The sequence below is a fragment of the Ranitomeya imitator genome, chromosome 1 (assembly GCF_032444005.1).
Source record: "Ranitomeya imitator isolate aRanImi1 chromosome 1, aRanImi1.pri, whole genome shotgun sequence".
In the NCBI taxonomy this organism is placed as follows: domain Eukaryota; kingdom Metazoa; phylum Chordata; class Amphibia; order Anura; family Dendrobatidae; genus Ranitomeya; species Ranitomeya imitator.
In genome coordinates this window covers 1,115,179,173-1,115,205,428 of record NC_091282.1, presented here as the reverse complement: position 1 = coordinate 1,115,205,428, position 26,256 = coordinate 1,115,179,173, and the positions used below count along the sequence as shown (strand labels likewise).

Below are 26,256 nucleotides of genomic sequence, written 5' to 3'. Positions count from 1 at the left end.
TGAGTGCTGAGCGTTATTTTTTTCTCACGAGTCCATAGACTTCCAGTACCAAGTTTTAGCTATGCCAAGTCTCCATGTTATGTCTGGAAACGTGAACAGCTTTTATAGGTACAATGTTTTATCTGTGAAAATCATGGCTAGACCCTGGACATGAAAGCCTGACACCTGCGTAAGCCTCTGCATGCACATTGTTGGGGGGGGGGATTTCATTTTTTTAACTGCATGGGTATCATTTGTGAAAAATCTAAAATTTTCAATTAATCTCAAAAGAACATGGTCTAAGGACTCCTCTAGGATCAAAGTGAAAATTAAAGGGTCTCTGTCACCTGAATTTGGCGGGCTATGTAAATGCCCTGTGTCCAGTCCGATGAGCGGTGTTTCCTCTTCTTTCATTCACCCCTTCCTTTCCTGCTGGCCACAATATTTTCTTGAATTTGAGTTGGTTTTCTCCGTAGTTCACGCATGCGCAATGCAATCTTGCCTTGTGCACGCGCAGTATGCTTTGCTCAACTGCAGGCAAAGCCGGAAAGCATTAGTGCGCATGAACCGCCGCACTATGTCCCGGAACACAGCAAAATACTTCCGGGACATAGTGCTCTGGCGCATGCGCACTAATGCTTTTCGGCTTTGCCCGCAGTTAGGCAAAGCATACTGCGCGTGCGCAAGGAAAAATTACATAGCGCACGCGTGAACTACGGAGGAAACCTACTCAAATTCAAGAAAATATTGCGGCCAGCAGGAAAGGAAGGGGTGAATGAAAGAAGAGGAAACACCGCCCATCGGACTGGACACAGGGCATTTACATAGCCCGCCAAATTCAGGTGACAGAGACCCTTTAATGTCTTTTGAATAAAAAACAAAAAACAAACACTTTTTGCTATTTCATTAACAATGTTACACTTGTCAGCTGTTACAGCACCTTTGCCTCCTTGCACATTGCTGGCTGCAGAATGAGTTAACTGAGAATCCATCAGTGAGCTGTTCTGCCAAAGATGATAACTTATGTGAAATAAAAGGGCTGCACTTTAACCAATGTTAGTCAGTGGGGCAGTGGAAGTGAGCGAATACCCTTAGGTTCACACAATCGTAATCAAAAAAAAAAAAAAATCAGTTTGAAAACCAGGCTTTTTTCCCCCCACACTTGTCATATGTGTACAATCCTTTTTCTACAGCAGCAGCTATTATTTACCGGACCATTTCCAGTATCTTATGTTACAGAATTACAATATAGCCATACAAACTGGATGACACACTGGCTTCCATATGGCATCCCATTTTTTTTTTTCACACACCCATAGACTTTAATGGCAGAGTCTCATCCGATTGAAACGAGCCCTTTATTCTGATGTCTACTGCTATCTATGGCCATATCAAAGCTCAGCTCAACTTTAATGAGGTCAGTGCTCACATCAGCACCAAGAAGTTCAGAAAAAAACAAAAAAAAGTTACAAACTGCACTAAGAACAGCTCACTGATGGACCCTTCGTTAACTCCTTTTGTTAAGAGCAATATGCAATCAATAGGCCTGTATATGACCATGATTTCCTGCACTAACCACATCTGTAGTCGGTTGTCTGTTGTCGGGGAACAGGCATTTACTACTGGACCTTTCCTTATCCACAAGAGCAAGGGATCCAATGCCAATACGTGGCAGCAAGAATAAGGCCATAGAAGTCAATGGAGCACACTGCATATAAGGTGGTCCTAAACACTAGTAACAACCAATTCATACATATACACTGGTAATCTCTGGAAAAGTCTAGTATTATACACGAATCCACCACCCTGGTAAAGGGGCTCACGTATGAGCCGACTAAAGAAAACAGTAAGAGGAAACCTGCTCAGCAACATCATTAGATCATATATTCCCAAATTAAAAATGCCACAGGCACAAGCACCTTCCAAGAGGGGTCCGGTGTCTGAGCTAATTATGGACGCAGTTTGGCAGGGGGCGCATTAGTAGGTGTCTGACATGTCAGCCCTGCGGAGAGTATCAAGTGACCGCATGTTGTGAGGAATAATCGCTGTCCTCCTCAATATCCGCTGCATCTTCACAAAACGGAGGAGTAACTTACAGTATTGGTGGAGGAGCGGGGTGCGGACATCACGGAGGACCTCCACACAGGAGATGTGTGGCCACACGACACGGATAAGATGGCTGCTCCAGGTCACAACAACACGCTGATCAACAAGATGGTGCAGGTCAGAGGTCAGGAAACAGAAGCAATGTATATGTGTGATTTATCAGACACACTGACACCAATCATACATGATCAGCAGGTCTTCAGGAATCTAAGAAAGGGGCGGGGGAACAACACACCAGCTTTCAATAAAATACCTAAAAACCTAGGTGAGGAACAGAACTAATAAGTGATCTATGACTATAATCATCCGGCTTCAACACTGCTCCAACCTAGCTCCTCACTACCCTGCATTTCTCATATTCCCATGATTCCATTTAGGACGACCTCTTCATCTTCAAAAATAAATGTAAATATTGGCCAACAATGGATTTTTCTGGAATCCTGTTGAGGCGCTGGTCGGTAATCGTACCCAGTCACACCTCCAATACCCCGCTCTGGGGCCACAGTGCGCCCTTCCATGTCCAGGCTGTGTTTGTTTCTTTAAATATGGAGGCATACAAATGATTTTGATTAAAAAAATCCCGGCTTTGGTATGAACAGCTTCATTAATGTGGTATTTAATAATGCACGATCTATAATTCAGCGGTCAGCTAACATGAATATTTCATTCTCATTGCAGGCAACATGCACAAGGGGGTGCGATCACAACGTAAGTGATAAGAAGAGTTGGAGAGAAAGGCACAGCCCCACCTTTGGGCTCTTCTAGCTCTAATCTCTCGACAACTGTACCCCAAATCATAGGATATTCAAGACGGAGCATTACGGCACTGAACAAGACCATTATGTGCCAGCAAGACAATATGTCACCAGGGAGGAAGTAATGGAGCGCATGATTGAAGGCCACATATTACATTTTAGTATTATGGAACGGTTCAACAGGGCTATATGGAAAATATATTGCTGAACATTAGCCTGTAAATTAAGAAAACAGCCCGGATTAAGGTTTACCTGAAATTACAGAAATCGGGGGTACATTGCTCACAAGAACAAAATGGAGGAGCGGCCAGCTCATGCTCTCTGGTATGGGTGCATGAGACATTAGGACATGCCAAACCGCAAGAAAAGCCCACGTGGGACCCAGGACTCAAATGGACGAAGAGTGTGAGACTCTATTGTCCACTAGTGATGAGCGAACATGCTCGGGTAACGTCTTATGTGAGCGCGCGCTGATGCCATCAGAGTATCTCGGGCAGGCTCGTATAACATGTTCTAGTCCCCGCAGCTGCATGATTTGTGGCTGTTACACAGACTGACCACATGTGAGGATTGCCTCTTTGTTAGGTAATCCCCACGTGTCCAGGCTGTCTAACAGCCCCGAATCATGCAGCCGCAGGGACTAGAACATAATATACGAGCCCACCCGAGATACTCGGATAACACCGGCGCGTGCTAGGATAAAGATGTTACCCGAGCATGTTCGCTCATCGCTATCGTCTATGTCTAAGGACAGTCAGGTTCAAAACACGGTAGTCCGTTCCATTAGTCTGTACTGGATTTTATGGACAATAATGCTGAATACTTTCTATCCACAGCCTTGATTCTTCTATTGGTCACAAGATGCATTTTTACTGTCCAAGCAACGTAAACGGAATTTGACGACAAGGAGACAATTGTGGTTCCCCCCCCTTCTCAACAAACGTGCCAGTATGCCAGCAGGCACCGCTTACAGGCCCCATTACCAATCAGCGCTGGAGTCACTGTCTCCGCAGACTGAACATTTAGCGGATGTCCGATCTACAGCTGATCTCGGACTTCATCTTCATTTTAACAGGAGGTGGAGACCGTGACTCCAGTGCTGATCGGGCACTGGGAATCATGTGTCATTTCATCGCAACACAGCCCCAGGACCGCGAGTGCAGACACCGCTGAAGCAGAGTCGGCACGGGAGGAGAGTATAAATTTATTTATTGTACTAGACCAGAACATTTAGTTCAAGAAGGGCTTGTCCTAGTAGTGGTCATCCCCTTTAATAGCCCTCTAGTGAATCTACTGTGGAGAAAACAGTGACGCTACCAAAACTACAGGAAGCAGCCTAGTAAGGGACACATCGCTGGAATCCGGATATCTGTCTCTACAGTACACTGCTCTTAGATTAGGAGGCAAAAACCTGCAGACAAATTCTCTAAGGCTGCGCAGAAGCTCCTGATCATTAATAGTGGAGGACTTTTGTATAAATTTTAATACCACAAATGTTTTTCATCTGTAAACCGGCCAATAAATTAGAAGTGGATGTTCTTTGATATAAAAGGTAGTCACTGGCTTCTAGCCAGAAAAGATTCCTTCCTGTAAACTGTATTGTCTAAGTTAAGAATAAACTAAACCGTAACTGTGGATTTACAGCCCCGCTCACCTCCCTTACACGGCGTGATGGCTAAAAATAAAGATGGCTGCTGGGTGGAATAGTAGTCAAGGTTCTAGGAGGTCGGTGCGGCATCTGACTCTCGAGATGCGGTGTGGAGAGGTGGCTGCGCATGCATTCCGAAAATGGGACACGCATGTGTCAGACATCTTTGTAAATTCTGCAGATAGGCCCCAAATGTCTGGGATGGGAAGCTCCTGAGCAAAATTATTAAATAGGGCTCACAACTATGGGCCATTTAAAGGGGTCTTATGTGGATGAGAGGCTCAAGGAACTGAAAAAAAGACCTCTACATTACCTATAGGACCGCCTGCCCCTTGTCACTTCATTCCTAGAACATGTGGTTATAAAGCCCTGCAGTATTCCCTTGCAGTGGTAATGAAGTTTTTGTGCAGCCATTACTCAATTACATCAATGGGAAAAAATACAATGTGGACAACCCCATTATGGAAAAATGCAATATATAATCCTATGGTGTATTCATGTGCAAGCGCAATGAGAAGTCACGTCAAAGCTGGCCATCTAACGCCTCACCCCAGGATATAAAACTCCAAGAAGGACTTTACTAGGAAATAAAAAAAATTAACCTGCAGGTAGATATTGGCTAGTTAGCAACTACCTGCCTGTTCTATCCATCGCCAGCTCAAAGCGGTCACGGATTGCACCTGCCAGCGACTCATCTGCTCCATGTCAGCAGAGCAGCTCTTCTTCCTCTGACAGACCTTGGCCTTCCCGCAGTTATGCAACGGGGAGCCGTCAGTCAGGATGATGCGAGTAGTCACGTTCTGTCAACAAAGCAGAGTGGAAGAGAAGCCGCTGCTCTGTCGACGTGTTGTCAGCGGAGGCCGCATAGTCGCCAGCAGTGACCGCTCTGTGCCTGCAGAGATCTGTCCTGGGAAGAACAGGTAGGTAGGTAGCTACTACTTACATGTTAATTATAAAACCCACAGGAAAATAAATAAATAATACTATAGTGCCAGATGACACCTTTAATTTAGGTGCCAAGATTTCTGCAAGCACCATTAAAAAAATGGAGCAGTTGAAAAAATTTCTGGAAAAATTAATAAAAAATAAAATCGTAACCACATGGGAGCATTTAAAAAGATTAAATGAGACACTAACTTTTAGGGCATTAACCACTGGTAAAAGGGTTAGAAGATGGTGTCCAGCCTGCGGGGGACATCACACCAATAGCCCTGCTAAGAGCCCATTGTTCTGTTCCATCTATTAATACTAGCACGTTATAAATACACGCTTCCTGCCTGCGTCGCTCCAGAGATCCAGCCTTCCTGTGTTATTGTTTCATAGCCGTATGTGCACAATCTAATTTGAGTCATAAAGCTCCATAAGGCTCCGTTACTGCACAAGCGCCAGAAATCAGGGATTCAAACATCCGATTAGGGAAAACCAGTAACGAGTCACTGGCTGAACACTACTGCTGGAATGTAACCACAATGCGTCTCATTTAGGGCATTTAAAGGGGAACCCACTGCATTATCATCCCACGCGATTCATTACCCCAGGCTCCAGTGCTGATGCACAAGGTCACGTACTCATTGGGAGAAGACGCGTCTGAGTAAGCAGCAAGCGCTCAGACGCTCGGGTCACACTGCGCTCTGTGTGTGACCAGTAAGTGACATATACAAAATAAGCCTATGTAGCGTCAGAAAGCGGCGCCAAAGTTTTATATTATAAAAGCGACTCACGCATAGGGTGCTGAATGGGCCGGCAGGTCTCATCTGCAGTGACGTCACTGAAAAGAGCAGAAGAATGGCGCAGGATCCCAGACAGCAGTGATAGACCACTATATTAATATACCGTACTCAAACAATAAAAATTGCTTTTATAATCAACGTTGATGATGGAAAAAGAAAAAAACTTAAGGTGGCGCAAAACATAGGAGAAGACGACTAGTGATTACGTCTTATCCGTTCATGCTCAGGTGCTGTCCGAGTATCTAGGGTGTGCTCGAATATGATCGAGTCCCTGCGGCCACATGCGCTTAACAGGCAATCCCAGCAGTCACAAGTCATGGAGTCGTGGGGATGCAAGCATTATTCGAGCACACCCAACATACTCGGGTAACACGTGCGCTCAACAACTTGTACTACAGGAGCTCTTCAGTGGGATTGCACTGGTTTAGCCTTCACCCCCAACACACATGCAATGAGCACTGGGCGCGTAGAACGTCCCCAGTTTACCAGCGGTCCACTTAGGAGAGGCCGAACTGGACAAGTGTTCAGCCCCTACAAGCATTAATGATCCTCGGGAACTCAAGACTATCATCGGTTCACCAGATCTACACTCTTAGATCACATTTAATCCTTCCATATCAGAAACCTCCCCCACAAGACCTGCGGTTGTGGACACGCTGTGACCCATCTACCCACCACTATATGGTCCTAGCCAAAGTCGCCTATTGCACAAGTCAGGAACTGTTCAGTATCTACAGTTCACACTCCACTTCCCTGACAGCTGCCATAGTCATGAGTTATTCAATGGTAATTACTTGACATTGAAACCACTGACGGATGGCGTTCACCCATTGCCTCTATGTAGTGACCTGACACTTGACAAGTTCATTGGGTAATGTGGCTTTAGACACTTGGATATTTTTGCTTGATGGATTCACAATTGTAATCACTATACTGAGTATATAGAAGAGAACTCAAGATTTTATATTCTCACAGATTTAATTGTGTCACGAAAGTACTTGTTACATGGAAACAATGGGAAATTTTAGTCTAATGGGTCCACAGACTGGAACAGGTAAACCTGATCCATAAGGCTATGTTCACACATTGCGTTTTAGCAGCTTTTTTATGCTAATTTACAACTGCTTTTCACAGGACCAGCAAAGTCTATTAGGTCTCAGAAATCTCATGCACACACTTTTTTTAAATTTTTATTCCTGACCTTTTTGTCAAAGAGCTGCGTTTTTGCAAAATGCAGCAAGTCACCCTCAGCGTTTTTTACCCATTGAAAGCAATGGGTAGTGCAAAAAAAAGCTGTAAAAGTGGTGCAAGAAACACAGGTAGTGTGTCAGCCATATCCTCCTTCACCTCTCGCTTCCTAAAACTCAATGTAGACAAAACCGAACTCTTCTTTCCCCCCCATCTCACATATCCCTTCTACCTGATCTATCTATTATGGTAAACGGCATCACGCTCTCTCCCGCACCTGAAATCCGCTGCCTCGGGGTAACTCTCGACTCTGCCCTGTCCTTCAAACCGCACGTCCAAACTCTTGCCACCTCCTGTCGCCTCCAACTCAAAAATATTGCCAGAATCCGTTCCTTCCTCAGCCCACAATCTACCAAAACTCTTGTGCATGCTCTCATTATCTCCCGCCTCGACTACTGCAACACCCTCCCTCTGTGGCCTCCACGCTAAGGCTACGTTCACATTAGCGTTCCGCTAATGTGCGTCGCTGTTGCGTCGGCGACGCAGCGGCGACGCGCCCCTATGTTTAACATAGGGGACGCGTGCGTTTTTTTGGTTGCGTTTTTCGACACGTACGTCGTTTCCGACGCTAGCGTCGGACGCAAGAAAATGCAACAAGTTGCATTTTTCGTGCGTCCGATTTTCGTCAGAAAACGACGCACGCGTCGCAAAACGCAGCGTTTTTGCGCGCGTTTTTTGTGCGTCGTGCGTTGCGTCGCCGACGCGCAACGCTAATGTGAACGTAGCCTAACTCAATTGCTCCACTCCAGTCTGTCCTCAACTCTGCTGCCCGGCTAATCCACCTCTCTCCTCGATACTCCCCTGCTTTTCCCCTCTGCAAATCCCTCCACTGGCTCCCAATTACCCAACGAATCCAGTTAAAACTACTAAAGGTACCTTCACACAACGATTTCGTTAACTATATCGTTGCTTTTTGTGATGTAGCAACGATATCGTTAACGAAATCGTTATGCGTGACAGCGCCCAACGATCAGGCCCCTGCTGGGAGATCGTTGGTCGCTGGGAATGATCAGGACCTTTTTTTGGTCGCTGATCACCTGCTGTCATCACCTGCTGTCATCGCTGGATTGGCGTGTGTGATGCCAATCCAGCGATGTGTTCACTGGTAACCAGAGTAAATATCGGGTTACTAAGTGCAGGGCCGCGCTTAGTAACCCGATATTAACCCTGGTTACTATTGTAAAAGTAAAAAAAAAACAACTCACATTCCTGTCACGTCCCCCGGCGTCAGCTTCCCGCACTGACTGTCAGCGCCGGCCGGCCATAAAGCAGAGCACAGCGGTGACGTCACCGCTCTGCTTTATGGCCGGCGCTTACACAGTGCAGGGAAGCTGACGCTGGGGGACGTGACAGGAATGTGAGTATGTAGAGTTTTGTTTTTTTACTTTTACAACAGTAACCAGGGTAAATATCGGGTTACTAAGCGCGGCCCTGCACTTAGTAACCCGATGTTTATCCTGGTTACCCGGGGTCTTCGGCATCGTTGAAACTGTCAACGATGCCAAAGTTGTTCCCCGGATCGTTGGTCGATGGAGAGAACGGTCTGTGTGATAGCTCCCCAGGGACCACACAACGACTTACCAACGATCACGGCCAGGTCGTATCGCTGGTCGTGATCGTTGGTAAATCGTTTAGTGTAACGGTACCTTAACCCTGATCTACAAAGCCATCCACAACCTGTCCCCTCCCTATAGCTCCGAACTAATCTCCCAATATCTTCCCTCACGTAATGTTCGATCCTCCCAAGACCTCCTACTCTCCTCCACACTTATTCGTTCCTCACACAACCGCCTCCAAGATTTCTCCCAAATATCCCCCATCCTCTGGAATTCCATGCCTCAACACGTTCGACTATCCACCACCCTTGGATCCTTCAGACGGAACCTGAAAACCCATCTCTTCAAGAAAGCCTACAGCCTGCAATAACCATTCTGCCGCCTCGCCATCGCCAGAGCCACCGCCTCACCATCGCCAGAGCCGCTGCCTCGCCCCTACCTTCTGTCTCTTCCCCACTATCCCATAGAATGCAAGTCCGCAAGGACAGGGTCCTCTCCCCTCTGTACCAGTCTGTCAATGTAAACCTGCTCACTGTAATCGATATCTATAACCCTGTATGTAACCCTTTCTCATATACAGCACCATCGAATTAATGGTGCTATATAAACAAATAATATCAGGTTTTGCTGCATTTTTGGTGTCAAAACCTGATAAAATTGAATCATTTTTTTAATGCACTAAACTTTCAGTATGCACAAGAGACAAAGGGTATGTGGACAAAAACTCTGCAAAAAAAAAAAAAAAAAAAGACAACTGCTCAGCAAAACCTGCTTTTTTGACATTGCTTCTTTACTGACGAGAAAACCTGCAGGGAAAAAAATGCAGCAAAAACACCAAAACATAGCAAAAACATAGCCTTAGAATTTTTTTTTTTGTTCTTTTTTTTACAAACATCTGGCCAGGCTATGGTTGCCAAGTGACTGATAACTGCAGATATTATAGCTATTCTAATACGATTGGGGCTACGATTGGGGCACGTGTTCGTGCCCCAAATTCCTGCTCAAAATACTCAAGATGTGTGCGCCTAAACCCAAGATTCCCCATATGGTGGCGTTACTGTGACAATCATGCAGTATGGCATCTTCGGTGCCAGTATTCGTATGATTCACATCAGTGAACTGATTCACCAAGCTCATCTCCAAGGGTACGACCATCAAGGTTCAGGTTATACTTACACCTGACCGTATAATGACGGCCCCACCGCTTACAGCGTGTAAAATACTTGGTAACCCCAGCCCTCTACATGGCGTGCCAACAGCAGTAGTAATCTAAGGGAATAAATATTTCCTACACAAAGTCAGCAGCCGTGTAACCCGGCCACAGTCTGCAAGACTTCGGGTATGTGCACACACTGCGGATTTTGCTGCGGATTCGCAGCAGTTTTCCCTGAGTTTACAGTACAACGTAAACCTATGGAAAACAAAATCAGCAGTGCACATGCTGCGGAAATAAACGAGCGGAAACGCAGCGTTGTTTATTCCGCAGCTTGTCAATTCTTTCTGCGGATTCCGCAGCGGTTTACACATGCTCCTCAACAGGAATCCGCAGGTGTAAAACCGCAGGTGAAATCCGCACAAAACTGCAGTAATTCCGCAGTGCGGATTGACCAAAATCAGTGTGGAAAAATCTGCACACCTTTCCGCAATATGTGCACATAGCCTTCAACTCCACTGCCCAAACCATGGCTGCGCAGGTTATTCTCCTCAGATGTGCCCTCATATCCCAGAGTTACCACCCAAATACACCGGACCCCCGCATCTTCTCACCTCCTGTTCATAACTCATTGGTAAAAGCTACAAGACTGCGGCCGATCACGGGACCACCATGCTAACCCACTAGCCATAGACTATGGATTATTTTAGGCCATCACCACAGACATTTTCTTGCACGTAGAACATTGCAGACAATGACAGGGATGATAATGAAGGGTTAGGCGAATGCCATTTCTAGCTGTACGGATCGTTTGCCATCACCTAGGAAACACTATGGCTGCAGACAGCATTTTTTTTTTCCTTTTTATATGGAGTCAACATTTGGACCATCGACTATACTGGAAATATAGCAGCATGGAGGGTGGGAGGAGGTGACATAAGCCCTCCATTAGACCCGAGTGCCGACCAGATCACATCTAGGAATGACAACAGCTGGGATTAATAGGATTATGGAGGAATTACACAGGTGGCATGTATACGATATGGCCAAAATTATATTTAACCAGTGGATTGGGGTATTATTCAGTAAATGCATATCATGCTTGTCATGTCCAAGAAATTTATTTACATTGAGAAAAAAAAATCCCTAAAATAATTTCAAATTACAAAGTCCAATGATCATTTTTTATTAATATTCTCATTAGATTGATGAAGCAGCACTCAGTCAGGTCCAAGTCTAGGGTCGATAGATAATCTTATAGGATACAATACGGTATATAGAAAAGTCAATTTAAAAAATAATTATGTCTAGGGGCACCTAAATCAAAATTAAGAACTGGCGCACTAAGGGGATACATGATAGTAATTGTGCACACCGTGACGGCTACGTGTGTGCCACGTACGATGTCACCATACATACAGCCGCACACCTAACAAGTGTGTCTGAGCCATCAGCTGCAGCAGTAAACAAGATGTCCCCTGCCATTACTAGCACTGAACACCGTACATGTAGACGGCACTAACCTGCGTGAAATATCACCGAGCTTTTCCGGTATCCAGACGGCAGACGCAGATTTCGGAGCAGTCCGCTTGCAGTCAGCCGCACACGCATATTGGATAAGGAGAATTTGGGAGACCATAACATGTCTTCAGAAAAAGTGGAGAGATATCCAGCAAGAAATTGCCTCCATGTACTACCACGCTATATTTTTAGCTCACCAGCGATGATCTGGAGCCAAGCAGCAGAAGGAAGGCAGAAATAAGCAATAGGAAAAGGCAGCTCATTCCATCACCCTGACTGCCAGGCGCACACATCACAAATCCCAGAAAGCAAAAATCCACTATGCTAATCTGTCAGGCAGCACTCCCCCAACCAGATGTTGCAGAAACAAAGCGTGCCCTCAGAATCAGCCTCCTCCCAGAGCCTGCGAAGACAGGCAGCCCCTGAATTACATCACACCAAGTCCATTATGCAGGGAGAGGGCTGACAAACCTCCTAGTCGCCTGCGCCTTACTATGGATTACACACACAATGTCACCGAAATAGAAGAGTCCGTGCCCAGTGACATTAATCCTGTGTGTGCGGCTATACAACGATGGAAACGATGCATCGCCAAGACAATGGTGCTAAGGAAACCAGTGCACACAGAGCAACCGCAGACAGGAAAAACACAAATGACAGGTCTCAGCTCATCATCGCGGCTCTGAGGGGCTCAGTGATGTGATTAAAGGTGGGAGGTGATCAAAAAGCAGCGCCCACCGGCCCCCCATCCATCCCTCACCCAGACAATAACTGACAGAATCCTACGGGCCGCCTCATTATTCTTCACAGAGAATAGGAGGAATCAGAACAAAATGGTGGCACTGGTCCCTGAGGAAAGATCCTGTAATCATGACAAGGGGGTGGCAATGTTCACAGCACAATTACTTCCACCGTTGGTGTAAGACACGATACACAATAAATTGTGAGGGGGCGAATTACGGTACGCACACGCAGGCACTAATATATTGTACGTATGTGTAAGTTAGGCATATATACATATACACACACATTACATATATACATCAACATTGAAATTACAGCACCAAGGAGTTGTGTAACTATGGAAATAATCTATAGATATGTTAATATTCAAATTTTGAAGGAAGGATTTTCAAAACCTCTCGATGTATTCGGTACAAAGCATGAGCGCCATGTGTAGAAATCCCTGCACTTTTACGCCTTGGTTGCCATCAATGAAGTTATAAATTGATGTCTGAGAAATGTTCTGCTACATTGAATGCACTTGGGCAAATCGTTAAGATCCGCTGCTGGCAGCTACCTTTGCTATTGCCAATTAATAACGTTCCGTGGCACACAAGCCCAGACACCCTGCAGGCCATGGTAGCACGCTTAGGCAACACAGGCTGCTCACAGTAGCACGAGCAACATGACAGATGGCGTTATGTTGAAAAACAGCTCCTACAACACTTTGAAGGAATGGCCGACCACTGGTTCAACCACCAAATCAATGTATAGTGAGCTGTTACCTGAAACACTAGAGGGGTCTGGCTACTGTACTTTATGCCACCCCACACCACAAACTCCAGAGGAGGGTCATTGTGAAGTTGTCTCTCATCAAATATGCTTTTGGTTGCAGATTTAATGCCATGTTAACAGCGTTTTTGCATTAGCCAAAATGGCTCATCCAAATGAAGTCTATGTGGGCTCATGAAGCTCTGAACCTACAATGCATTCTTATTTCTGGCATTTTTATGGTCAGTGGCTTCTCTTTTCTAGCTGAAGCTTGCTTTCAGTATGGCGTTGTGTTTTGCCCTTATTGACAGGTTTTTTTTGTCTGCGTTTTATGAAGAATACATTGGATAGAGCAAAACAGTCTCCAAGAAAGCCTGTCCGTGTGACCCACAGCAACCAATCACAGCACAACTTTCATTTTAGCAGAGCAGTTTTAGCAATAAAAGAGGAGCTCTGATTGGTTACCATGGGTAACAGAATTTTTCTTTAAGCAAGGTTATAACTGAGGCCCGATGCCGCAATCTGCATCTTTACAGAGTTCAATATCACATGATTTGTAATAAGAAAAATACCAAAAGAAATGTCACAATAATGCGTGTTGAAATCCGCTAAAGATGTCAGCCACCTGATCTTTATTTCACACAAAATGGTGTCCACAGCCAAGTATCCAAGTGTTAAAGGTTATTCTCCTACATGAAAAAAAAAAACACTTAACATTGCACATGGGAAAGGTTTTTTTTTTATTTTTTTTATTGGAGGCTGGTGGACAGATCTAAACACACGCTCTATCAGAAGCCATTTTGTGGACAGGAGAGCTGATCAACACCTTTAATGAGAATCTGTTGCTGAGTTTTTGCTACTCCCATCAGCATAATGTAGGGACAGAGACCCTGATTCCTACAATATATCACTTATGGGGCTTCTTTCTGCAGTCTTGATTTTCTCAGATAAGGTGGCAAAATTCCATTCAAGTGTTGGATTCCCTTTAGAAACCCCATAATATTGGTAAAAAATGCAATAAAAACTACATGTACAGTTTATCACAAAACTGAGCACACCCCTCATTTTTTGTAAAAAATGTTTATACCTTTTCATGGAACAACACTGAAGATGACACTTTGATACAATATAAAGTACCGGTAGTCTGTGTACAGCTTGTATAACTAAATTTGGTGGTGTATTTTTGGTGTGCTCTCTAAATAACTCACAGCCTCTCTAAATAACTCACAGCCATTAATATCTAAATCGCTGCAAAAAAAAAAAAATAAATGGAGTACACCCTTAAGTGAAAATGTGAGTAATGCTGCACTTTGGGTGTCACTTAGGCTAAGTTCACATTTGCGTTGTTGGGCGCAGCGTCGGCGACGCATACCGACCCATGAGTCATGCGCCCCTATCTTTAACATGGGGGGCGCATGGACATGCGCCGGTATGCGTTGTACTGCGTTTTACGACGCATGCGTCATATAGATGCACAAGACAGGGCGCAGAGGACGCTACTTGTAGCATTTTCCCTGCGCCAAAAATCCTGATCTGTAGGATCTTATGACAACGCATGCATCGCAAAACGTTGCGTTGTGTACATGCATTGTTGGTTGCGTCGCATCGCGTCGCCGACGTTGCGCCCAACAACGCAAATGTGAACGTAGCACAAGTGAGAGGAGACCAAGAGAAAAGGGATAGTGTAATCCGGGGTAGGAGTGACTACACTGTGTGCAGAATTAGGCAAGTTGTATTTTAGAGGATTATTTTTATTATTGATCAACAACTATGTTCTCAATCAACCCAAAAGACTCATAAATATCATAGCCTAATATTTTTGGAAGTTGGAGTGGTTTTTTTATATTTGGCTATCTTAGGAGGATATCTATTTGTGCAAGTAATTATTACTGTGCAGAATTTTTAGGCAACTTAATAAAAACCAAATATATTCCCATCTCACTTGTTTATTTTCACCAGGTAAACCAATATTACTGCCCAAAATTTAGAAATAAACATTTCTGACATGCAAAAACAAACCCCCCCAAAATTAGTGACCAATATAGCCACCTTTCTTTATGATGACACTCAGCAGCCTTCCATCCATAGATTCTGTCAGTTGCTTGATCTGTTTACGACCAACATTGTGTGCAGCAGCCACCACAGCCTCCCAGACACTGTTCCCAGAGGTGTTCTGTTTTCCCTCCCTGTAGATCTCACATTTTATGAGGGACCACAGGTTCTCTATGGGGTTCAGATCAGGTGAACAAGGGGGCCATGTCATTATTTTTCTTCTTTGAGACCCTTTCTGGCCAGCCACACTGTGGAGTAGTTGGAGGCATGTGATGGAGCATTGTCCTGCATGAAAATCATATTTTTCTTGAACGATACCGACTCCTTCCTGTACCACTGCTTGAAGAAATTGTCTTCCAGAAACTGGCAGTGGGTCTAGGAGTTGAGCTTCACCTCATCCTCAACCCGAAAAGGTCCCACAAGTTGATCTTTGATGATACCAGCCCATACCAGTACCCCACCTCCACCTTGCTGGCATCTGAGTTGGAGTGGAGCTCTCTGCCCATTACTGATCCAGCCTCTGGCCCATCAAGAGTCGCTCTCATTTCATCAGTCCATAAAACCTTTGAAAAGTCTGTCTTAAGATATTTCTTGGCCCAGTCTTGACATTTTATCTTATGTTTATTGTTCAAAGGTGGTCGTTTTTCAGCCTTCCTTACCTTGGCCATGTCTCCGAGTATCACACACCTTGTGCTTTTTGTTACTCCAGTAACGTTGCAGCTATGAAATATGGCAAAACTGGTGGCAAATGGCATCTTGGCAGCTTCTCGCTTGATTTTCCTCAATTCATGGGCAGTTATTTTGCGCCTTTTTTGCTTAATACACTTCTTGCGACCCTATTGGCTATTTGCCATGAAACGCTTCATTGTTCGGTGATCACGCTTCAAAAGTTTGGCAATTTCAAGACTGCTGCATCCCTCTGCAAGACATCTCACAATTTTGGTATTTTCAGAGCCCGTCAAGTCTCTCTTCTGACCCATTTTGCCAAAGGAAAGGAAGTTGCCTAATAATTAAGCACACCTTATATAGGGTTTTGAGGTCATTAGACAACACCCCTCCTCGTTACAGAGATGCACATCACCTGATTTACTTAATTGGTAGTTGGCTCTCAAGCCTGAACAGCTTGGAGTAGGACAACGTGTATAAAAAGTATCATGTGATCAAAACACAACTTGCCTAATAATTCTGCACACATTGTAAGAGAGTGATCGATCGGAGACAGGTCCTGGGAGAGGACACCTAGCAGCAAGGCCCAGAGTTTACAACGCCAAGAGGTAACAGGCCTGAATACATGAGCCTAACATATTGTCCCATGCGGGAGTTCCAGTGTGTCAGCACTAGAGAAGATACATACCGGCCATACCGACAATAGCTTCCCTAGGGGGAAAAAACATGCGGAAGACCGGGTCGAGTAAAGAATTCCTGCTAAACAGGACTGTGGAGTTGAGCTGGGTTGTGGTGAAGTGATGAGAAACAGTGGAAACCAAGGACAAGTAGAGAGAGTACAGAGAAAAGGAGAACAAAAGAGAAATGAAGGATGGAGACTGCGTGGAAAGTGCTTTGAGATGTAAAGGAAACGTTCAGACTGTGCCCGCTATCTCCCATATATATTCCCTACCAAGTTCCTGTTCAGTAAAAAAAAAAAAATTAAATGGTGGTCTCCCTCACTGAACTTTAACACTTTGTCCTGGCAAACCAGCAACATCAGTTACATGGGGCCTGCACGGGAGTAAGGCTCACACCCAAAGTCCATACACCCAGCCAGGACCCCCACTTTCATGTAACATGCGGGGGCTTAAGAGAGGAGTACCTCGCCCACGGCTACCGCTCCGCGCCATGTTACACCTTTGAAAACCAGCACAATGTTTACGTCCAAGACTCCACATTCTTGTTTGCTTTCCTTCTCATCCCACCTATGGCTAATTAACGAAAAGAAAAAATAAATATTATCCATATCACAAGTGATATTCACGCTCATACGAGTCCGTACATGGGCTGCACACATGAATGAAGTGAAACCAGTCGTTCTCTCTGAACCGCACATCTACAAATCCTATTTCCCTGCACGGCTCCTGCCAGGTGGATTCGTGCTGCTGCAGGGCGCTGTCACAACATAACAATGGCCGAACACGTCACACCGAGGCATGCTCGGCCACTTACAGGCTGGCTTGTGTGCATTTCTCAATGTAAAGCCTGATTTACTGCTGTCAGTAATAATGAGCACACACCCTACACCAGAAACGCACCCGGACCGCAATCCTCCGGATACACGGCACTACGGGTCTTTGGGACCTCCATTTTTTTTAATATAAACTCTAAGTTGCCGACCACCATGTGAACTGGTCACATGGATTATACTGCTCTATGTGCACGCATGATATAGGGCAGACAGAGCACAGCAGATACACCATAAGTTACACAGAATATTTTCACCCACCAAAAAATACATTTAAATCCTCTCATTCTGATGGAGGGCAGTGACTGATTGTCAGCCTTAGCTGTGAGCATGAACATAGAGATAGTAGTCACCAGATAAGACTGCCCACTGGACTCCTTTAAATTCCAGCTCTTTCTGGGTTAACCCCTTCAAGACATGTGCCATACTAGTACTGCGCATGTCGTGTCTCCCCCTTTGATGTGGGCTGTAGCACAGAGCCCACATCAAAGTCGCGACAATAGCGGCAGGTGGAATCAAACACTGACAGCGGCATTTAACTATCGCTTCTGGACATTGGGCTGGAAATGCGTGCATCGCCGACCACCGTCACATGATCGGGGGTCAGCGATGCGTCGGCATGACAACCTGAGGTCTCTTAAGACCTCTATGGTTGTTGATGCCGGCTTGCTGTGAGTGCCACCCTGTGTTCGGCGCTCATAGCAATGCTGTGAATTCAGATACATAGGAGCGATCTATGCATCGCTGCTATGTAGCAGAGCCGATCGAGTTGTGCCAGCTTTTAGCCTCCCATGGAGGCTATTGAGGCATGCCAAAAGTAAAAAAAAAAAAAAAAAAAAGTTTTAAAAAATATGAAAAAATAACAAAAATAAAAATATAAAAGTTTAAATCACCCCCCTTTCAAAATAAAATAATAATTAAAAAAACATACACATTTGGTATCGCCGTGTTCAGAATCGCCCAATCAATTAAGAAAAAGAACCTGATCGCTAAACGGCATAGCGAGAAAAAAATCCAAAACGCCAGAAATAGGGTTTTTTGGTCGCCACGACATTGCATTAAAATACAATAACGGGTGATGAAAAGAACGTATCTGCACAAAGGTGGTATCATTAAAAATGTTAGCTCGGCACGCAAAAAATAAGCCCTTACCTGACCCAAGAACCCGAAAAATGGAAACACTACAGGTATCAGAAAATGGCACTTTTTTTTTTTTTTTTTTGCCAAGTTTGGAATTTTTTTTTCACCACTCAGACACCAAACATGTCTAGGTTACACTTTATCTATGAACTCGTAATTACCTGGAGAATCACAATTGCAGGTCAGTTTTAGCATTTGGTGACCGTAGCAAAAAGCAAAAAAAAAAAAACAAGTGTGGGATTGCACTTTTCTTGTACAAGAAAAGGTAAAACCAATGGTGTCGTTAAAAAGTACAACTCGTCCCGCAAAAAATGAGCCCTCACATGGCTATATTGACAGAAAAATAAAAAGTCATGGCTCTGGGAAGGAGGGGAGCGAAAAACGAAAACGCAAAAACGAGAAAGGGCTGCGTCTTGAGGGGTTAAGGCATTGTTCACTTCCTGGACAAACAATTATTTTCATTTTACAAAGGTAAATTAAAAAAATACCTCCTGCAGGGATCGCATGGCAGTGTTATGCCATATGAGCCCTGCAACCAGTCAGCGGCTGATAATTGGCTTCTGCGCACGCTCTTCCTTCGGACAACCGGAAATAATGGCAGATGATGGGCTGCAGGGGTCACGTGTTACTACTGTTCGCACGCTGGGTCCACTGTGGCTTGGGGAATAGAGTAGGTGTTATTTTTATTTTACAAGGGGCACTACCTCAGGGTTTCCCAGCTAATATCCATATACTGTAAGTAAAGCCTCATATACACGGTGGTTATAAAACATCTATCTGGAGCAATAATGGACATTGTAGAGAGGCATATGCCTTTAGCTTTATATACCTCAGATATTGTGTGGAGATATACAGTGCTGTCCTACAGAAAAAAAGTGTGACATGCTCCATCAGCTACTTTATGTACATGGAGGACAAGGTATGCACACATGGCACCCAATGGGGCATTGTGTGATGGCACATCAATCAAAGCTACATATCATCTGTTTAAAATAAATCTGCAGGTTTTGGCCACCTAATCAGAGCAGCATGATGTAGGGGCAGAGACCCGGATTCCAGCAATGTGTCACTTACCAGGCTGTGCTTTACTGTTTCAATAAAAACAGTTTATCAGCAGCAGATTATCACTAAAGGACTAGGTGTCTGGTGCCTCATGGTCCAACCACACCTTTACCACCAACTAGCAGCTTTCTGTCAATACACATTGTAAACAGAAGGCAGCCAGTGGTGTGGGCAAGGTTATACAGGGCTCAGCATTCAGAGCTCTGCTGGATCGGCAGCAAAAAGAAAACTGATCAGAATCTCTACAACTACATAACGCTGCTGTCAGGTTACACGGCAAAAACTTGCTGACAGACTCCCTTTAAGGGTAACGGATAGCCATCTACAACTAAACGAACGCGTGAAACATAACTAATGTTTACAGTAATAACAGGAGCAGAAGCCATTTATGAAACTACACGGCGACTAATTGTAGAACACGAGTTGAAGTGTTACAGCCAGCTTTATGACCCTGGTATTCTACAAATGCAGAAAAGAGCCGTCATTAAGGCCCTCATAAGAGCGGACAGCTCCTCACGCACCGACGTCACAGATTGCAGGCTCCGGAGGCAACCGCTCATTATCCGGTTACTACAAAGGTTAATGGGGCTCCATGGTGCACATGTAAAGAAGAAACAACAAACCTGTCACACTTTACACGTCCCATTATTATTATTAAATGTAAAGGAACCGGTAAAGTAAAGCGATGACAGGATGGGAAAAAATTAAGATTTAAGAAGTTTTTTGAATTGACAAAGACAATTAATGATACAACCTTAAGCTTGTGTGATGTAGTTGGAAAATTAAAGCTTGAAGCATTAAAGCACTTCAGAATTCTCAATACAGTGCCTTTATAGTTCTCTAAAGAGTCTATTAAAGGATCAAAAATAGCAATATCTGCTATAGGTTTTTGGGTGTTGGCTGCTAGAATTACGGTAATTGGTGGTTACCTGTCCAACATGTCAATAAAACCTGGAGACAACAGGAATGCACAGGCTTAGTCTGAGCTTAGATCTCCGCTGCAAAGGAATTAAATTACTTTACAGTGTCACCGAGTCATGTCTACTTATGGTGGGTGACCCCTATAGTGGGTGACACTACCATGTCTACTTATGGTGGGTGACCCCTATGGTGGGTGACTGTACCATGTCTACTTATGGTGGGTGACCACTATGGTGGGTGACTGTACCATGTCTACTTATGGTGGGTGGCCCCTATGGTGGGTGACTGTACCATGTCTACTTATGGTGGGTGACCACTATGGTGGGTGACTGTACCATGTCTACTTATGGTGGGTGACCCCTATGGTGGGTGACTGTAACAGGTCTACTTATGGTGGGTGACCCCTATGGTGGGTGACTGTACCATGTCTACTTATGGTGGGTGACCACTATGGTGGGTGACTGTACCATGTCTACTTATGGTGGGTGACCCCTATGGTGGGTGACTGTACCATGTCTACTTATGGTGGGTGACCACTATGGTGGGTGACTGTACCATGTCTACTTATGGTGGGTGACCCCTATGGTGGGTGACTGTACCATGTCTACTTATGGTGGGTGACCACTATGGTGGGTGACTGTACCATGTCTACTTATGGTGGGTGGCCCCTATGGTGGGTGACTGTACCATGTCTACTTATGGTGGGTGACCACTATGGTGGGTGACTGTACCATGTCTACTTATGGTGGGTGACCCCTATGGTGGGTGACTGTACCAGGTCTACTTATGGTGGGTGACCCCTATGGTGGGTGACTGTACCATGTCTACTTATGGTGGGTGACCACTATGGTGGGTGACTGTACCATGTCTACTTATGGTGGGTGACCCCTATGGTGGGTGACTGTACCAGGTCTACTTATGGTGGGTGACCCCTATGGTGGGTGACTGTACCATGTCTACTTATGGTGGGTGACCACTATGGTGGGTGACTGTACCATGTCTACTTATGGTGGGTGACCCCTATGGTGGGTGACTGTACCATGTCTACTTATGGTGGGTGACCCCTATAGTGGGTGACACTACCATGTCTACTTATGGTGGGTGACCCCTATAGTGGGTGACACTACCATGTCTACTTATGGTGGGTGACCCCTATGGTGGGTGACTGTACCATGTCTACTTATGGTGCGTGACCCCTATGGTGGGTGACTTTACCATGTCTACTTATGCAGTGGGGAGTAAACAGGTTTAATTTTTTACTTTTTTTTTTTTAGAGACATAATTTAAAGACCATTCAAAAAGAAAAAAAGACGTCTCTTAGTAGGTTTTCCCTGTGGAAAAGAAAAAAAAAAAAAAAAAAAAAAAAAGATCTTTTCTTATAATCCTGGCTTGTGCTGTCTTCTAGTTATTTGTCAGACATTTACGACTTGGTATTACTATTCCCTTTCTCAAAGCCTTAAGCGCCAGACACTGATCTAAAGTGACTCTACAGCGACAATGCAGGGGGCACATGAGCCGACGATTTAGTCATGCATTTTTAGTGGGAAAAACAGGAACAGTACAATGCAATGTTCCAAAAAAATACACTCAGGATTTGTTATATTACGGATTTAATCATTATTTAATAAAAACTGACATGTCAAGAAAGTGGACAGATCTGCTTATACTGCTAGGATATGACCTCAGTGGAGGGGTCCAACCTATTATAAGAATCTGGAGGATGAAGGGTACAACGCCCCCATGTAGAGCTGCCGCATTAGTGGCGTGACCAGTTGCTGCCATGCGGTGAAAAGTCTTAAGGGTCTGCATCACTACACCAGTACTGCGCCCCCTTCACTCAGGATCAAGGGGGCCCTTTATGGATCATAAAGTGATGGTATAACAGTGGTATGAGATGGGAAAACCCCTGGAAGCTGGTCAATTCTTTTGGCTACATGAAAGATTTGACAAGTACCAGGAGATCATCTACACATTACAGGAGTAAGTAGGAGGATGTACGGGGTCCATACTTCTGTGACATAAGCCCTGCTTCTGCCTATGTACAGTCCTCCATACAAGGTTGTATTATGAAACTGAGGCCTGTTTACAGTTGCCGACAGCGGCCATTAATTGCCTATCAGCTTTGCATGAGCCAAATGGTGGTCATTTTATGTTCCACTCAGCAGGCCAGAATTCTGTGTGCATAGAATAATCGTTTTCAGAAGCACATCTCTGGTTTAACCAGAACAATGGGATGTAGTACAGATGGTTTTATTATTATTATTATACAGTTTTATAGCGCCATTTATTCCATGGCGCTTTACATGTGAATATGGGGCAAATATAGACAAATACATTAACATGAGCAAATAAGGCACAGGGTACATAAGGAGGGAGGACCCTGCCCGCGAGGGCTCACAGTCTGCAGGGGAAGGGTGATGAAACACTAGGAGAGGGTAGGGCAGGTTGTGCGGCGGTTCTGTAAGTTCAGGATCACTGCAGGCTGTAGGCTTGTCGGAAGAGGTGAGTCTTCAGGTTCTTTTAAAGGTTTTTAGGTTCTGGTTTTAAAGCCCATGTATCCAATGTTTTCCATGTTCGTTAGGCGATTGCCGGGATGGATACAAAAGCCGATAATCAGCACCTGAGCTTTCTAACAAACGCTCGTTCACCATGATCGACTTGGGCCTTTACTCTTCCTCAGAAGAGTAGACGGAATATATTTATACTGACAGAAAAAAAATCCACATATCAGGGGCCCAGAGAGGTACAGCAGAGGCCCACAGACCGCTCGAAGAGGGCCATTTTATGGCCCTCTACATCTGTAAAGTTCTCCAAAAATGATTGTTCATGAGACCATAGACTGCATTCACAGTTCTGGAATATGGCACCATGTGTAAATCACATAGTACTAAAAATGGGATTGAATTAAAGGTCTTGTAAAAGCAAAATAGCCTTCCAAAAGAAGAAAAAAATCCTGCATTTCACAGATTGGACCCAATCCATTTTTGCAATAAAAAAAATTAAGGCAAAACTATAATGAGCTTAAACAGATTGCCAAGCACGGAAAGCCTTACAAAAAGGAGCCTAGAAAATTAAATAGATTTTACAATTCTATAAAGTATTTCACAGATTACAGCGAAATGAAGAACGTGCAAGAAAGGCTGGTTTCAATGTGTAATTTACATAGAGCATCCAAATTGTTGATTCGAAAGTAAATAATTGTATTCAGTCGCTTCCACGCTTCAATAGAAAGTCGATGGAATGCAAATAACAATCAAAAGTGATCTGCACAACCGGGTTGTGTGCGGTTAATGAGCTGGCAGATTGGCGTTTATGTGCTGATCGGGTAGCGAGTAAACCATGAGACTGAGTGGATCTGACTGGCATCAATATTAGTAATAGCGCCAACAAATTCAGCATAGCTTTACCATCAGCAGTCAATGCTGGCGAGGATGGACAGGGCTCTATACAAGGGCTCCTAGACAATGCGCAATGGCCACACCGCAGCTAAACTGAAATGCATTGCATGGTCAGTACTGTATACTGGGAATATCCGCTCTACGTTGTGGATTCATGCTGCCACCTTCACAAATCTTACTGAAGACTAAGGCCTCATTCAGACGTCAGGTTATATTTTTGCACATGAGTGTCCAGGATCTGGTTTTCATCCATTTTTTACTATTTGTTTTAAGAACATGCCAAGCTTCTCCTACCCATTAAACAGTATGAAAAAAAGCATTGACACAGGAATGGTATCAGTTCGCTGTCCATTTTTACATTTTTAGTTTTTATTTTTTTCTTTCCACAGACCCATTGTTTGAATGGATGAGTTTTATCTGTGACTCAAAAAAAAAACAAAGAAAAAAAAAAGAAAAAACAAAACACATGTCTGCAAAGAAAACAAACACGTGAACAGATCCATAGACTAGAATAAAAAAGTGGCACTTACAGGTCCTGTAAAATCTAATGTCTTTATTCTGAAACACGTGTATAAAACTGGCTGCAGAGAGGAAAGGAGCACCTGTGCGGGACAATCATCATTTAGTGTTTTCTGGGCTTCTACTGGTTCAGGTAAGTGAAAACTATCGTCGTCCCGCACAGGTGCTCCTTCCCTCTCTGCAGACAGTTTTATACATGTGTTTCTGAATAGAGACTTTGGATTTTACAGGAGCGGTGAGTGCCACTACTTTTTCTTCCTACAGTCATGTTTGCATCTTATTTTGTGAGCACCCGGTACCTGCAGGCTTGATGGCGCAGTCCAAAGTTTAGTTTAAGGACAAGCTCACACACACAGGTTGAATGGTGCCTGCTTTCTCCTTGTTTTAGATCCATAGACTATGATGTGCTCGTGTATTTGCCGTGAATGAACAAGAAAAATGGAGGACTAAATGAGGCCCACAGGCGATAGTCAAAGATCTGAAGCAAATCTGCAACATATGGGAGATGTGAATCCAAAAAGGCACAGCATGCCCTTAAGAGGGTTTGTCAGGACTAGAATAATGATGGCCTCGGCTTACGACTGATGGGGCTCAACAAAATGATTTGTTTCCAATTGTTTTATTTTTTTGCTTTCTAGACCCCAGAGATTAGCAAACAAATTCACTGGACCCTGGTGCAGCGGCCATGTCCATCTTCCTTGGCCATTGGACAGCCGCCTCTTCTGATCTGTAGGTCCATGCACCCATAAAGGTGGTTCACATGGCTCCCATCAGGTAGAATATGGACTTTGGCGCTGGATCAGGGTTCTGTTAAACCATTTGCTTATATGTACAAGGTATAGATCCATATTTTTTGTTCAGATTTTGCCAGGAATCAGGCTCAATCCCACTGATTTGAATGACAGTTTTTTGTGGGGAGCTACAATACCAGGCACAACATCTATGAAGTACAGAGCTGTGCCTCGTAAAAAACATGAGGGGGATGCAGCAGAGGAGGGTCACGGTCAAGGTAAAAACGGCCACACGGATCGTACACTGATGGTAAAAAAGGACACACGGACCAAACACCAATGACGCACTGATAGTAAAAAAAAAGGACATGGACCAAACACCAATGACGCACTGATGGTAAAAAACAAAACAAAAAAAAAAGGACACACGGACGACACACCGACGACACACCGATGGTATAAACGGCCACATGGATCGTACACTGATGACACACTGATGGTAAAAAAAGGATACACGGCCCAAACACTGATGTTAAAAATGGACACATGGCCCAAGCACTGATGACACTGGTACCATTTTTTCATGTACGTATTTAAACACGGACGTGTGAATGAGGTTTTATGCACAGCAATATTTTTTTTTTTTTTTTCAGCAGATGCCTCAGTGTTATACCTAATATATATAGAAGCCTATCAGCCTACACTAGGCAAATAGGAGCCCATGAATGGGACTGACGCAGATACCGGGGGTCTTCCTCAGCACATGTGGCTAACAGACTGCAAATGCAGTGTACAAATGGCCATAAATGTGCGTGCGAGATGCAAGTGATTATATAATAAAAGAGAACGTTAACAGGAAATACTAGAATAAAACAAACAAGTGTTGTGGATGACACCATGAATAGAAACCTGTGTATCAGAAGAGCCCTATAACCAGTAGTATTGGCCACGTGTCAGCACATTATGTCAGACACATTTGCTGCCTGACAATTATAAAGGCAGGAGCCATTGTGACCACATTGTGACAGCCGGTGCAGCCATCGGCACTAGCTAGAGCACTCACCATT

General features: G+C 44.4%; 1 protein-coding gene across 2 annotated transcripts in view; it reads right to left on the bottom strand.

Moving 5' to 3' along the window:
• Window positions 1-26,256, bottom strand: part of MTUS1 (microtubule associated scaffold protein 1) — a 106,259-nt gene that overhangs the window by 69,444 nt on the left and 10,559 nt on the right. The window contains exon 1 of one of the 2 annotated variants that reach the window (XM_069744396.1): window positions 11,699-12,526. The exons of the other annotated variant lie outside the window; for it this stretch is intronic. Within the exon in view, the coding sequence (XP_069600497.1) occupies window positions 11,699-11,819 (121 nt within the window). The 5' untranslated portion in view covers window positions 11,820-12,526. Of the gene's footprint in view, window positions 1-11,698; window positions 12,527-26,256 lie in introns of those variants that run through there. 2 annotated transcript variants of the gene reach the window in all.